The sequence below is a fragment of the Heterodontus francisci genome, chromosome 14 (genome assembly GCF_036365525.1).
Source record: "Heterodontus francisci isolate sHetFra1 chromosome 14, sHetFra1.hap1, whole genome shotgun sequence".
NCBI classification, from domain to species: domain Eukaryota; kingdom Metazoa; phylum Chordata; class Chondrichthyes; order Heterodontiformes; family Heterodontidae; genus Heterodontus; species Heterodontus francisci.
Genome location: NC_090384.1, coordinates 32,360,154 through 32,374,262, shown reverse-complemented (window position 1 = coordinate 32,374,262; position 14,109 = coordinate 32,360,154). Strand labels below are relative to the sequence as shown.

Here is a 14,109-nt window from a genome sequence, read left to right as displayed (position 1 = left end):
GAAGCTGCTTCCACCACCTTTTCAGGCAGTGCATCTCCAGCCATTGGGAGAAGACAGGAAGCAATTAAGTGGAAAAGGAACATGTGGTGGTGTTTCTCTGCTGTTCTGGCTGGTTTGAAAACTGCTTCTCAAAAACAAACTGGGGTGAATAGAGCAACCTCTTGAAGCAACATTGCTGGAGGGAGTCAGAAATTTAGAATATTAAACTCTGCAACAAATTTGAAAACAAAAACACCAGCTGGCCATAACCACCCTGAAGGAGAATGTACCACCTGAACAGATTACTTCCCCGCACACTGTTCTACCCACCCCTGCCAATCCTGGTGTGTCACAAAGAGACTGAGGATCAGCACGACGCAACAATCAGCCCTACAAATAAGTAGATTGCAATTACTTGTACAATAGAAGCATTGGTGTTTAACTGTCATCTATTCAGCCTGCCTTAAGTACATTGTAAGCTGACAACTAGCTGTAGATAAACTAAAAAGAGCATGACTTTTGAGAGCATGACTTTTGGATGTGGCAAGCATATCTAAAATAAAGCTGGTTCCTTGAGAGTTTCTGGAGTAAAAACATTTCCTATCATGTAGGACATTTCATGTAAAACATTTCCTATCACCACTGGCTCACAGTATATCCATTACACGTTGAGAAAACGCTACACTGGAGCTGAACTGGTATCAGATACACCGTCAGCCAGTAAGGGCTGCTATTGATGGTGATTGACATTCTTTGTGCTCCCAGATGGCAGTGTGAAGCTGTGCCAGGTAATCATAATCTAATTTAACACTTAGTCAATCAGGAGCCAGTGGATGCTCCACAGTCTGAGACAGGACTGCCAATTTATGGGCGGCACAGTGGTTAGCACTGCAGCCTCACAGCTCCAGGGACCCGGGTTCGATTCTGGGTACTGCCTGTGCGGAGTTTGCAAGTTCTCCTTGTGACCGCATGGGTTTTCTCCGGGTGCTCCGGTTTCCTCCCACAGCCAAAGACTTGCAGGTTGATAGGTAAATTGGCCATTATAAATTGCCCCTAGTGTAGGTAGGTGATAGGGAAGATCGGATCACTGCAGGGTTAGTATAAATTAATCTCCCTGACACTGCGCCGAGCATCCAGTGGGAGATGGGGAAAAAAAGATGTTTGACTGGGTGGGGCATTTAGAGGCGGGAGGTCATGTGCTGAAACCTCCAGAAACATATCCCACCAGAGTTGGCAACCCTAGTCTAAGGTCATCAGAAACGGTAGGAATTGGGACATAGGCTGCATTATACTGATACTAGTTCAAATGTTTGCTGCATGCTCATCCAGGCTAAGTATACAGTATTACACATAAAACCACAAACCAACCACTCCTAGCTCAGGTACAACACAGGTCAGATATAGAGTAACCACCCCACAGTCTGGATTACCAAGTAGTCCAGGGTCAACTATAACTTTGGATATGATGCAAATGTAAAACTCCCTCTACATAAAATCATTAGGAAGTTCCGTCGGATTGGGTATCATATGGGTGGCATGCAGAGTAAAGTTTGTTTTATTCTGACCCAGAAATGTACTTTAAAGACAATCAGAGAACAACTTGAATTTATTTAGCTGCTTTAATTGAGAAAAATGGCCCAAGTCACTTCACAGAATTGTAAATGAGACAAAAATAGATGCTGAGCCAAAGGATGCGATGTTAGGGTGTGAACAAAAGCTTATGAAAGGGATGAGTTTTAATGAGGGTCTTAAAGAAGGAGAGATGGTGGATGTGGAGAGGAATGCACAAGAGGCCATTGTCAAAGGAATAGAGAGCTAGGGTGGTGGGGGGGGAGGGATTGGATAGTTAGAGAGCTCTAGGAGGTTACAGAGATAGGGTAGTGGACGGTTTTTAAAGAAGATAACATTTTAATCTGAGGTCTTGAGTCGTCAGGAGTCAATGTAGATCAGGGAGGAGAGGAATGATGGGCGAGTGGGACTTTGTATAGAATAGGATGAGGGCAGCAGAATTTTGGATAAGCTGAATTTTATGGAGGGTTTGGCAGGCCAGTCACAAAAGCATTTGAATAGTCAAGTCTCGAGGTGACAAAGGCATGGAGTTTCAGCGGTAGATGGATTGAGGTAGGGGCATAGGCGGGAAATGTTACATAGGTGGAAGTCGGCAGTCTTTGCAATAGAGAATATGGAGTTGGAAACCCAGTTCAGGTTGAACAGGATTGCCAATGTTGTGAACAGTTTTGCTTGCCCCAAGGCACAGAGCAGTATTCCTACTTAACTAGCATGACATTTCCATTGTACACACAGCCAATCCTTTTGTGTCTCCATGTGAGACTACAAACTTAAGCGATAGTCGGTGCCAAACCGTAGATATCTTTGAGCTGTCAGCCTCTTCTCAATGGTAGCATTCGTGCCTATGAGTCAATAGATTGTGGGTTGAAGCCCTGCTTCAGAGACTTGACAGTACTAAGGGAGTGCTGCAGTGTCAGAGGTGCCACCTTTAAGATGAGATGTTAAATTGAGGCCCCATCTGCCCTCTCAAGTGAACATAAAAGTTACCATTGCACCATTCAAAGTGAAGTTGAGTCTTTACCAATATTTACCAAAGGTGGGGGAATGGCACTAGGTGAATTGCTCATTCGGAGAGCCAGTGCAGACATGATGGGCCGAATGGCCTCCTTCTGTGCTGTAACTCTGTGATTTCTCTCTTAATTAACATCACTGAAACAGATGATCTTGTCATTTATTGCATTGCTGTTTCTGGGAGCTTGCTGTGTGAATGCTGGCTGTGGTGGTTCCAATATTACAACATTGGCTACACTTCAAAAGGTACTTAATTGGCTGTGAAGTGTCTTGGGTCATTGTGAGGTTCTGAAAGGTGCCATATAAATGCAAGTCTTACTTTTCCTTTTGGATTGAGTCTGCACTGGTCTCATTTCATTTGGAAATCTAAAGAGAAGATTCTCGATTGTAGATTCAATCCCATGAACACAGTGATGAAAGGACAGCATACCAAACCTAGTGCTTTGTTTCCTACCTTGTACGTCACTCCAGACAGGGCTATATTATCAAATGTTGATGAACCTAGAAACTTACTGGGGAGTGGTACCTACTGAGTCAATGGCATCTAACATAACTCACCCTGTGTTTAGTTCAGCAGGGTGCAAGTGAGAAAAATATTTGGTAGTCGCAATCAGTGAAGCTGTTAACCAATAAATGCTAGTATGTTAGTCATCACTTGGAAGTCTATTCTTACCTGTGCTCGATCTATTCTGTAAAACCGGTCAGCAGTCGTGGCTGAAAAGATAAAAAGAGAAATTAAAATGAAGGACTAGCCTCCAATCAGACTGCTCCCTGCAGTGTTGTATTGAAAGTAGCACGCAAAAGAGAGAACCATACACTGTTTTTTGCAGAATATCTTTTTCCTAATCAAATATTTTTTGCATGGCACCATTGGCCAGAACTTGTAAGAAAATCAAGAGGTTACTCCACCAGAAGCTCTGACATCTTTCACCTTCGTTGTACTAATCATTATGACTGAGTCATTGGACATTGGGGAGGTACCAGTAAATAAAACATACTAATGTGGTGCCCCTATTCAAAAAGGGTGATAAGACATGTACAGGAAACTATAGACCAATTAGTCTTACTTCAAACCTGCGTAAATAATGAGATCATTGAAAATCACGAAGGGCTTTGACAGAGCAGATAGGAAGAAACCGTTTCCACTGACGGGAGGTTCCATACCCAGAGGACACAGATTTAAGATAATTGGCAAAAGAACTGGGGGGGGGGGGGGGGGGTGATAAGGAGACTTTTTTTGACGCTGTGAGTTGTTACGATCTAGAATGTATTGCCTGAAAGGGTGGTGGGAGCAGATTCAATCGTAAATTTCAAAAAGGAATTGGATAAATACTTGAAAAGGAAATATTTGCAGGGCTATGAGGAAAGAGCAGAATGGCCTCCTTCTGTGCCATAACCATGCTATGATTCTATTCTATGACTGGGACTAATTCAAAGAGCCAGCACAAGAACAATGAGCTGAATGGCCTCCTTCTGTGTTGTATAATTCTAGATTTACTTGTGAGATTCCACAGGACAACCACCAAGGCCTCAGAGAGTATACAGTGAATGCCTGATAACTCAGAACACTGTGACATAGATCTGTCTGTACTGTTTGTGAGCATGACTAGTTTTTGGACACAATGAACTTGCAGTAGCCATCTATTAGATCCGATGAGATTTTCTGTCTGGGCGTGAGAATGTGATGTTACTTTCCTCGACTTGACATGTTTCAAGCATACTTATAAGTTTTTGTTGCCCAACTTTTTTCACATCATTTGAATTCTGTTTGGTTCTACCAGCTAACGTAGTACAAGCACATGGGACGTCGAATGTTTGTTAGGATAGTCAAGACATCATGCAGTAGGTTTTCACCTTGCTGTCCCTGTTGTTGAACTGGCCCTGCCAATTAGTCACCCTTTCTAGACACTGCACGATTTTCATTAAACATAAATAAATCACAAGGGTGTGCATGTATACATAATGCATACAGTATGTGTAGCTATCTATAGTGGAAGAAGGTGTCTGTGTGTATAAGGTGTGCATGTACATACAATGTATAAACAAAGTGTGCAGATATATGTTAAGGACAAATTCAGTGATCCTACACTCTTAGCAGGAAGCTGCATTTGAAGGGAGCATGGGTTGGGGAACTGATTCGACAGAGTTGTCATATCTCCATTCCGTGCTTCCTTTGGCTTTAGCTACTTGCTGGAAATGCAGGATTGGTGAATTTATCTTCAATTTTGACCAAGCTTTTGGTTACCGCTTCTAATACCGCCTTCTTTGTCCGATCACACTCCTGTGAAGTGCCTTGGGAATGTTTTCCCATGTTAAAGGTGTGAAATATATGCAAGTTCTTGTTCCATAACATATGGATATATAAATGTATGTAAGGTGTTCTGTTCCACTGGAAGATGCAGTGAAGCAAAACCTAGTATCAGTGCAGCTGAAATCACATACTACAATATACCTCATTCCAGTCACATAACTGAGCCACAATAGCCTTATTGTCTGTTGTTCAACTTCATTCCTGCCCAAAACCCTAATCTGTGTATATTATACTGACCCCCATCTGTGTGTTACACTACATGTATAATGCACTCCAATCTGTATACTACCCTTTATGTAACTACTCGACCTTCTACATTACCCTTTATGTAACAAATTCCAGTCATGTGCTACTCTGTATTAACATACTCTAGTTATGTGTTACTTTATTTGCAACATACTCCAGTCATGCATTACTCTGTACGTAACATATACCAGCCTGTACTATCCTATATGTACTGTAACATTTTCGGACTTCCACCTATATGATCCTGGAAGGGGTATTTATACTAACTCACATTATGGTTCTGCTGCAAAATTAGATTCAGCTTACAAAGGATTAACTCCTGGAGATACACAAGAAATAAACCAGTTTGTTAATGTACAAATTAGTTTTATCTCACTCGAGTGCTTTAGAGTTCACCTTCTAAAGACAGAGAAGCACACGTGGCAACATGTGCAAGATCAAAGTATTCAGTATACAGGAGTGGATTACGTAACATTATAATCTCTTCTGAAAACCATAATTGCATCAGATATAGGACAGTAAAGGAACACTCCAGATCAAAGGCAATGTCAGTAACATACTCCAGCCAGTGTTGCTCTGTGTGTAATGTGCTGCTAAGGCTCAATTACTTTTCTTCATGAGTGCAGACTAGGGTTGTCAAGCCTCCAGAATTGCTCTGGTGTATCCAGGAATTAGAGATTTATCTCCTTGACAACAACTTGCATTTATATAGCATCTTTAATGTAGTAAAACATCCCAAGGTGCTTCACAGGATTGTTACCAAACAAACTCGGGCACCAAGCCACATGAGGAGAAATTAGGACCGATGACTGAAAGCTTTGTCAAAGAGGTAGGTTTTAAGCAGCGTCTTAAGAAAGGGAAAAACAATAGAAAGGTGTAGGGTTTAGGGAGGAAATTCCAGCTGAAAGCACGCCACCAATGGCAGGGTAATTAAAATCGGGGATGTGCATGAGGCCAGAATTGGAGGAGCACAGACATTTCAGAGGCTTGTAGAGCTGGAGAAGGCTACAGAGATGGAGAGAGGTGAAGCCAAGGAGGAATTTTAAAATTGAGACATTGCCAGACCAGAGGTCTATGTAGGTCATCAAGCACAGGGGTGATGGGTGAACAGGACTTAGTGCGAGCTAGGATAAGGGCAGCAAAGTTTTAAATGAGCTCAAGTTTACCTAGGGTAGAAAATGGGATACCAGCCAGGAAAACATTAGAAGACTCATGTTTAGAGAGAACAAAGACATGGTGAGGGTTTCAGCAGCAGATAGAGTTGAAGCGGGACAGATTTGGGAAAGTTATGGGTATGTGGAAGTAGGTGGTCTTGGTGATGGAGCGGATGTGTGGTTGGAAGCACATCCTGGAGTCAAATGTGACACCGTGGTCGCGTATGGCCTGGTTAGGAACATAGGAGCAGGAGTAGGCCGTTCAGCCCATTGAGCCTGCTCCACCATTCAATATGATCATGGCTTATCATTCACTACAATGCCTTTTTCCCACACTACCCTCATATCCCCTTATGTCATTTGTATTTAGAAATCTGTCAATCTCTGCTTTAAACATATTCAATGACTGAGCTTCCACAGCCCTCTGGAGTAGAGAATTCCCATGATTCACAACCCTCTGAGTAAAGAAATTTCTCCTCATCTCTGTCCCAAGTGGCTTCCCCCTTAATTTGAAATTGTGTCCCCTGGTTCAAGACTCCCCAACTAGGGAAGCATCTTACCTGCATCTACCCTGTCTATCCCTTTAAGTATTTTGTAGGGTTCAATGAGATCACCTCTCATTCTTCGAAACTCTAGAGAATACATGCCCAGTTTCCCCAATCTCTCACCATAGGACAGTCCTGCCATCCCGGAAACAAGTCTGGTGAACCTTTGTTGCACTCCCTCAATAGCAATAATATCCTTCCTAAGGTAAGGGGATTAAAACTGCACACAGTACTGCAGGTGCAGTCTAACCAAGGTTCTATACAATTGAAGCAAGACTTCATGAATCCTGTACTCAAATCCTCTTGTGATAAAGGTTAACATACCAAAAGCCTTCCTAATTGCTTGCTGCAACCTCAAACAGTTGCCAGGGAGAGACATGGGGCTGGATTTTCAATTCGGGGTCAGGAACCCGATGCCCAGATAATTTTCGGGTCACCAACCCCGTGTTGCACCAGCGTCACTCACACAACGCTATCTTTAAATGTAAATGCTGTAATTGGGCTAGAGGCGAGCTCAGCACCGAGCGACACCAGGAAGTGGGCGCTGTCTGCAGAGCGCGAGTGGCAAAGGCTGAGGGCAGCCATGTTGGGGCTCGCTGCTGCTTTGCAGAAGAGAACGGGCAGCACCTCAGAGGGCCAGCTACCTAATCACACAGGAAAGTAGCCATACGGCCAAATGAGAGGCAAAGAGCATGATCCGGCACAAGAGCCCCCATGTTCCGAGATTTGTAACCTTATATTAAAAAAAACTAACTTCTCCTTGCAGTGATCCTGACAGCTGTGCACTAATGTGCACCAGACTGTTCGGGTTTGCCATTTTCCCCAATTGAAAATTGCAGTCTCGTCCTCCTCGGCCCATTAACAAGCTCCTCAAGCAGCTTAACGGGCTGTTAATTGGAGGTCAGCAGGTTCCTGACTCCCGTCCCCTCTCCCTCACTTGGAAAACTGGGGTGCATCCCAGAGGCGTTGGGATCCAGAGACCCCTTCCGGGAACACAATCTTCAATCCACGTCCACACCTAGGCTCACCCTCAAAGGGCTTTGAAAATATGACCCATGGAATTAGTGGAGAGGGAACGGAATTTGTGGCAGAGACAGAAAACGACGGCTTCAGTCTTCGTAATATTTGAAGGAGATTTCTGCTCCTCAGTACTGGATGTCAAACAAGCACTGTGACAAATCAGAGATAGTGGAGGGGGTCAGAAAGGTGGTGGGGAGATTGAGCAGGGTGTCATCAGCATACATGTGTCAACAGCATACAGCCTGATGTGTTTTTGGATGATGTTGCCAAGGTGCAGCATGTAGAGAAATATGAGGGAGCCAAGTATCGATCCTTGGGGGACACCAGAGGGAACAATGTGGGAGCGGGAAGGCACGCCATTGTAGGTGATTCTCTGGTTACGAATGGATAGATAAGAATGGAACCAGGCTGGCATAGTTCCACCTAGCTGGATGTCAGAGGAGAGGCATAGGAGGAGAATGCCGTGATCAACTAGGTCAACGGTTACAGACAGGTCGAGAAGGATGAAGAGGGATAGTTTACCTTTGTCAGAGTCTCACGGGATGTCATTAGTGACTTTGATAAGGGCCTTTTCAATACTGTGTGAGGGGCAGAAACTTGATTGGAGGGATTCCAACACAAAATTGTGGGAAAGATGGGCTCATTTGGGACATGTTCAAGGATTTTGGAGTGGAAAGGGCAGTTGGAGATGGAGCAGTAGATTGTGAGGACAGAGGGGTCAAGGATAGGTTTTTGAGGAGAGGGGCGATGACAGAAGGTTTGAAGGAGAGGTGAACAGTACTGGAGGAGATGGAACTATTAACAATTATCCTCGATCATGGGGGTCAGGAAGGGAAATTGGGTGTTCAGCAGTTTGGTGGGAATAGAGTCGAGGGAGAAGGAGGTGGGTCTCACAGACAAGGTGAGTTCAGAAACAGCATGAGGGGAGATAAGAGAAAAAACCCAAGAAACATGTGAGTTTGGGCTATGGCAAGGAAAAACCTTAGATGATGTTTGGCCCAGTGGACTAGGAGAAGGAAGGGAGGGAAGAAAGAGAGACAGCTGAACAGATGGTCTCAATCTTTGTTGCAAACAGGTCCATGAACTCCTTGCTCCAATTGTTGGAGATGAAGATCGAGGTGTTTGAGAAGACACTTTGCACCTGATAGAGGAGGCAGGGGAGAGGGGTTTGAGAAGACATTTTGTGGTGAAGAGAAGCCCAGAGTTATCTTTGTATTCCAGGATGATCCTGGAATAGTGAGCAGTTTTGGTGGAGATGGGCAAAACCCAATCATGCTTAATGTTTTCCAGCCAGATCCGGCAGTGAATGGCTAAAACAGCTGTCTGTTATCGACATTCAAGTCTGCATCCCTTGGATTTAAGGGAGTGGAGATGAGGTTCATAGCTAGGGAATGACTGGGGTGACAGGGACTGCTATGAGCAACCTGGGAGAAAAATCACAGGGACGCTAAAAAAAATGTCCCTTTTCCCCTCATTTCTTTGAACACTTTGTTTATTAATTAGAAAAATAATGTGGATGGAAAAAAAGCTATTTGACTGGATGGAACAGTTAGAGGCAGGAGATCATGTGATGAAACCTCCTGGAATACATCCAAACAGAGTTGGTAACCCTACTGCAGACTAATACTATCCTTTATCTTCCTGTGAATGATTACAGCAATGATACCACAATTGATCCTCACGGTCTGTGATGAATATACAACTGCTTTATTACTGGTAATCTGGCTTCGTCACACTGCAAACATATTTTGATTTACTGTGGACTCTGGAGAGTGAGTAAAAGGCTGTAATTTAATATTCAAAATGAGATGATATCCACAAATGACTCACACTTGGCCTATTTGAGCCCATCGATTAAATTGTTAATGCTATTATTCATTCCCACCCATCTGGAATCTTGCATGCAAAGCTGTTGCTGTTGTGAGAGAAGTCATTCTGTACTGTTATATACACTAATATTGTAACAGCTCCTTCTCTAGATTTATTCAAACCATTCAAGATCAATGACATTGCAAAGAAAACAGTCTGACTTTTTCAGTCTATTAAAGTAAGACTTCTCATTGATGTGGGTGAGGCAACAGGGCTGCTGTCCAATACTGTAAAAGACTGCACAGGCAGAGATTCGTGATGAGACTTAGCCTGAGGAGACTGTTACCATGGCAAACAATGTAAAGGAAATGTGCACTTTGGAAGAATAATTAGTGGGGATCTACTATAGTGCTCCAGATAGAGCACAGGCAAGCTCACAGAGTCACATAGAGCACTGCTCCTTCCTGCAGTTGGAATAATGAATGGATCATTAAGCGAGCAGTGCAAATACCCAACTCACTTTCATCAGCCAACAGCTTAATTTCTACACAGGTTTTCAGTGCTACACTCACCAGAGCCCTGGATGATCTTATGCTATCTTCTAACACCATGCGCACTGTCGGAAATGCCATCTTTCAGATGAGACATTAAACCGAGGTCCCATCTGCCTTCTCAGGTGGAGGTTAAAAGATCCCATAGGTCTATTCAAAGATGTGCAGGGGAGTTCTCCTTGGTGTCCAAGCCAACATTTATCCCTCAATAAAGATCATCAAAACAAATTACCTGGTAATATATCTTATTCCTATGAACAAGTTGGCTGCCATATTTACCTACAGTACAACAGCGGCTACACTTCAAAAGTACTTCATTGGTTATAATGTCCTGATGATATGAAAGGTGCTATATAGATCTAAGTTAATTCACTCAACTCTCCTTGCATTCTTTGCCTTGTTCTTCATTTGTATTCTCTTCCCCTTTTGCTCATTTTGCAATCATTCCTCCTTTGCACCCCCTTACAATAACTTCCCACTTTCCCTCCCCTTTCATTTCTCTCTCTCCTTGCTCTTCCCTCTCCTCCCTTGCTTTACTCCTGCATTCTGTGAATTACAGGTGTAACTCTTTCTCATTAATAACATAGGACAGTAACTGCTGGTCAAACATGGCCCCTCCAATCCAGCTCAATGCGTGCTGTAGAACGGGGTCAGCAGGGGTTTCAAAACTCTCATCTAATCTAGGAGCTGTCAGGTTGCCTGCAACTCGCTCCCATTTATTGAAGTATTTGAACTTGAGTTATATTGATTTTAATCCAGTTGGGGGCTGTAATATCTTGCTTGTTATCATTTAACTGGCATCACATTAACAGCTCTGACCTGTTGCTCATCAGCATAATCAATGGTCAGTACAGTATACAGTTATCAAACACACTGGGTTAAAAGGAAAAAATTTGCTTGTGTCTGGTAGTTTACGACTTGTGTATGTCTCAGATGTTCATGCTGCACACGTCAAAGTGAAAGGATGCAATTCATCCACAAGTACAGGTCTTGCGCTCTGGTGCTGTTTCAGACCCTCTTTTATTGACTTGTTCTGTAATGCAACTCCATCACAGATTTCAGGTTGTGCATATTGTTGACTGTTCAGCTGCTCCCATCCTTTAGGCCAGCTTATTTAACCACCATCCAGCACTCAGTAAAAACAGAAAGTGCTGGAAATACTCAATAGGTCAGGCAGCATCTGTGGAGAGAGAAGCAGAGTTAACATATCAGGTCTGTGACCTTTCATCAGTTCTGATTACGCCAGACCTGCTGAGTATTTCCAGCACTTTCTGCTTTTTATTTCAGATTTCCAGCATTTGCCGTATTTTGCTTTTATCCAGCACTCAGTGTTGACCAATCACAGGTTGCACCATCTGCTGTTGTTATGGCAGCAGGAGTTAACACCTGACCTGACACAGATAACCCAGCGCAGCAGAGATGCTGCAAATGATGTAAATCTCCTGATTGGGATGACAGTGTTTCACCATGTTCTAGACCTCTGAATCCCTCTGTAAGAGTACAAGTGACCAGGACAACAGGGTCCCACCATGTACAGGAGTTCTGATTCACTCCATTATGATTGCTGTGCTTTTGCAAGAGGCCAGGAATTGGATGACAAGCACTTCCATAAAAACTTGAGGAATATTGGAGGGAACGGTGGTTGAAGTCACTCAGATCTCGCCTCGTTGGTACACATCAGCAGAGGACTGCAGAGGGCTTATCTTTCCTTCACCTCCCAACCCTCTTTCCAGCCAACAATGGTGTGTCGCCTAAAAAGTCCAAGTCAATAGCCTGCTAGCACACAAGTGTGTAGGATTAAAGTGGAAGAATGGCCACTCGTACCAAGAAGAGAAACCAATGGGCAGCTGGCACCTTCAGAATAAAACACTCTTTAGAACACGAAAGGAGAAAATTGGAAAAGAAAAGAACATTTAGAGATAGAATGACCTAATGTATTGATATGTGACATGGGCATTGCAATGCCCAATATGAACAAACTGTATTGTAACTTCTAAACTAGGAATATAGTATAGACCTTTAAAGCAAAACTCTTTTCTATCCTCCTCACTTTAGTTGCCAGATCCTCTTAAAAGTCGTGAGCAGTAACGCTTACAGAGGCAGGAGATGCTTTCCGAACTCAAGCCAACTGAACAAGGGAAAAATGTTCCAACTTTAAAAGTGGTTGTAAGGACAGGAAGTTTTCAAATTGTTAGTACACGTTCCTCATAAAAAAGCTTTTTTAAATTTTATATAAATTGCTAAAAATGCTTTTGAGGAATTTTAGTGTTTTTTTTATTATTAAGGGAAGTGCCCACTGAGCATTCTTCCTGGTTACATAAATCTTTGGTGAGGAAAATTAATTATAGACTGTATTAATTGCAAATCTACAAAATCTCACTGCAGGACTGACAAATCCCAGCCTCAGAAAAACATCAGCATTGCTTTCAAATACACACATGGCTGCTTTAAGTTATTCCCTTTGAGCCCACTTTTATCTGCTGTTGGAATCATTTGCTTCTTAACCTTTGACAGGCGCCACAATCCACGGGCTGTTTTTACTGGTGCTAGGGATGTGAGCAGATATTTGGACTCCCAGGTTGAAGTGTGTAGCTCTGTGTCGAGGGCACTAGGTTTGATTCCTCCTGCCCACTTTGAGCTGCTGAATACTAGCATGCTTCAAGTAGAATCCTTGTCGTCAGATTTCAACCTGTCAAGCTAGGTATTATTGGCCTCAAAATCATGGTGTTAGCGTCTTAATTTAACTGGGTTCAACCCTTCATTAAGTTATAAGTTGGAGAAATTTCAGAGAAATACGTTAATGGTTCAAATGCTGATATTACATTGTGCAATTTCAACCTGTAGATCTTCTCCCATGTTGCAGCTACTATGAATGATGGAACAGAGAAAGTGAAAGTATAACTACTATGTGTACCAGCTACATAAAGAAAAAACACAATTCATGCATGATGTTAAAAACATGGACGCAGGCATCTGGAGTAAGCATGTGAAGCAGTCCCAGCATTTCACCTTAATTTCTTGCTACTGACAAGGGTTCACAATGCTCTGGGTTCCTGAATATAGGAATGCTGTTTGGAGGAACCTAGTTCAAAGTTGAATATGGAGTTTTGTTTTAATTGCTTTTCCCCAAGCTTTGGTCAATTGAAAATTTCAAAACTGAAATAGATTTTTGTTGCTTACAGAACCAAGGTAGGTAAATGGATTTAAGATACCTATCATCCATGATCTAATTGAATGGCGGAACAGATTTGAAGGGCTGAATGGCCGTCTCCTGTTTCTATGTTTATCATGATGCATCTGTGCAGAACATTCCGTAAGATTAAATGGATGAGAGGTGAACTTAATTGGACAAATGGCCTTAGTACTTGCATAAGATGTGTGGGTGGGCAAGTGGTGAAATGGAGCAGGGTCTTCAGTATAAAAAAAACGGCAAACTATTCATACAAGGGACCATTGCTAAATGTTTGTGAAAGAACTTGACTCACTCATACCAATGCACTTGCTTACTATGACTACTAACTTCTTGTCTGTCAGCTCAAAAGCACTGATGGGGCCAAATGAATTCGCTCCATTGCTGTTGTTTCGAACTAGCCTGCTCGCTTCAGCTAGTTGTATCTCTTTCTGTGACAAGTCATTGTCAATCCAGCACTTTTTGGATCTTCTGCAGCTTGCTTCATGCACCTCTGTGTGCGGGGCTATGAAAAACATTCAAGCTGCTTCCATACTTGAAATGTGCCCAAACCACTGCAGCTGTCCTCTCTTGGATCTTACGTATATGTGTTGTTTCTTTTCCAAGTCACATTATTATAAAATTCTTGATTCTTTGCACCCTGGATACTCGCAGTACTCCTCTCAACCGACTCATCTTTGCTGTTAGTATCTTCTGCTCATCAACTTCTCTCATTTTCCAGCAC

General features: G+C 42.9%; 1 protein-coding gene across 7 annotated transcripts in view; it reads right to left on the bottom strand.

Moving 5' to 3' along the window:
• The window catches only part of dgkza (diacylglycerol kinase, zeta a), a 656,642-nt gene that overhangs the window by 139,020 nt on the left and 503,513 nt on the right, over positions 1 to 14,109 (bottom strand). For all 7 annotated transcript variants that reach the window (XM_068045966.1, XM_068045967.1, XM_068045963.1 and 4 more), the window contains one exon: positions 3,233 to 3,273. In XM_068045966.1, the coding sequence (XP_067902067.1) occupies positions 3,233 to 3,273 (41 nt within the window). The remainder of the gene's footprint in view (positions 1 to 3,232; positions 3,274 to 14,109) is intronic.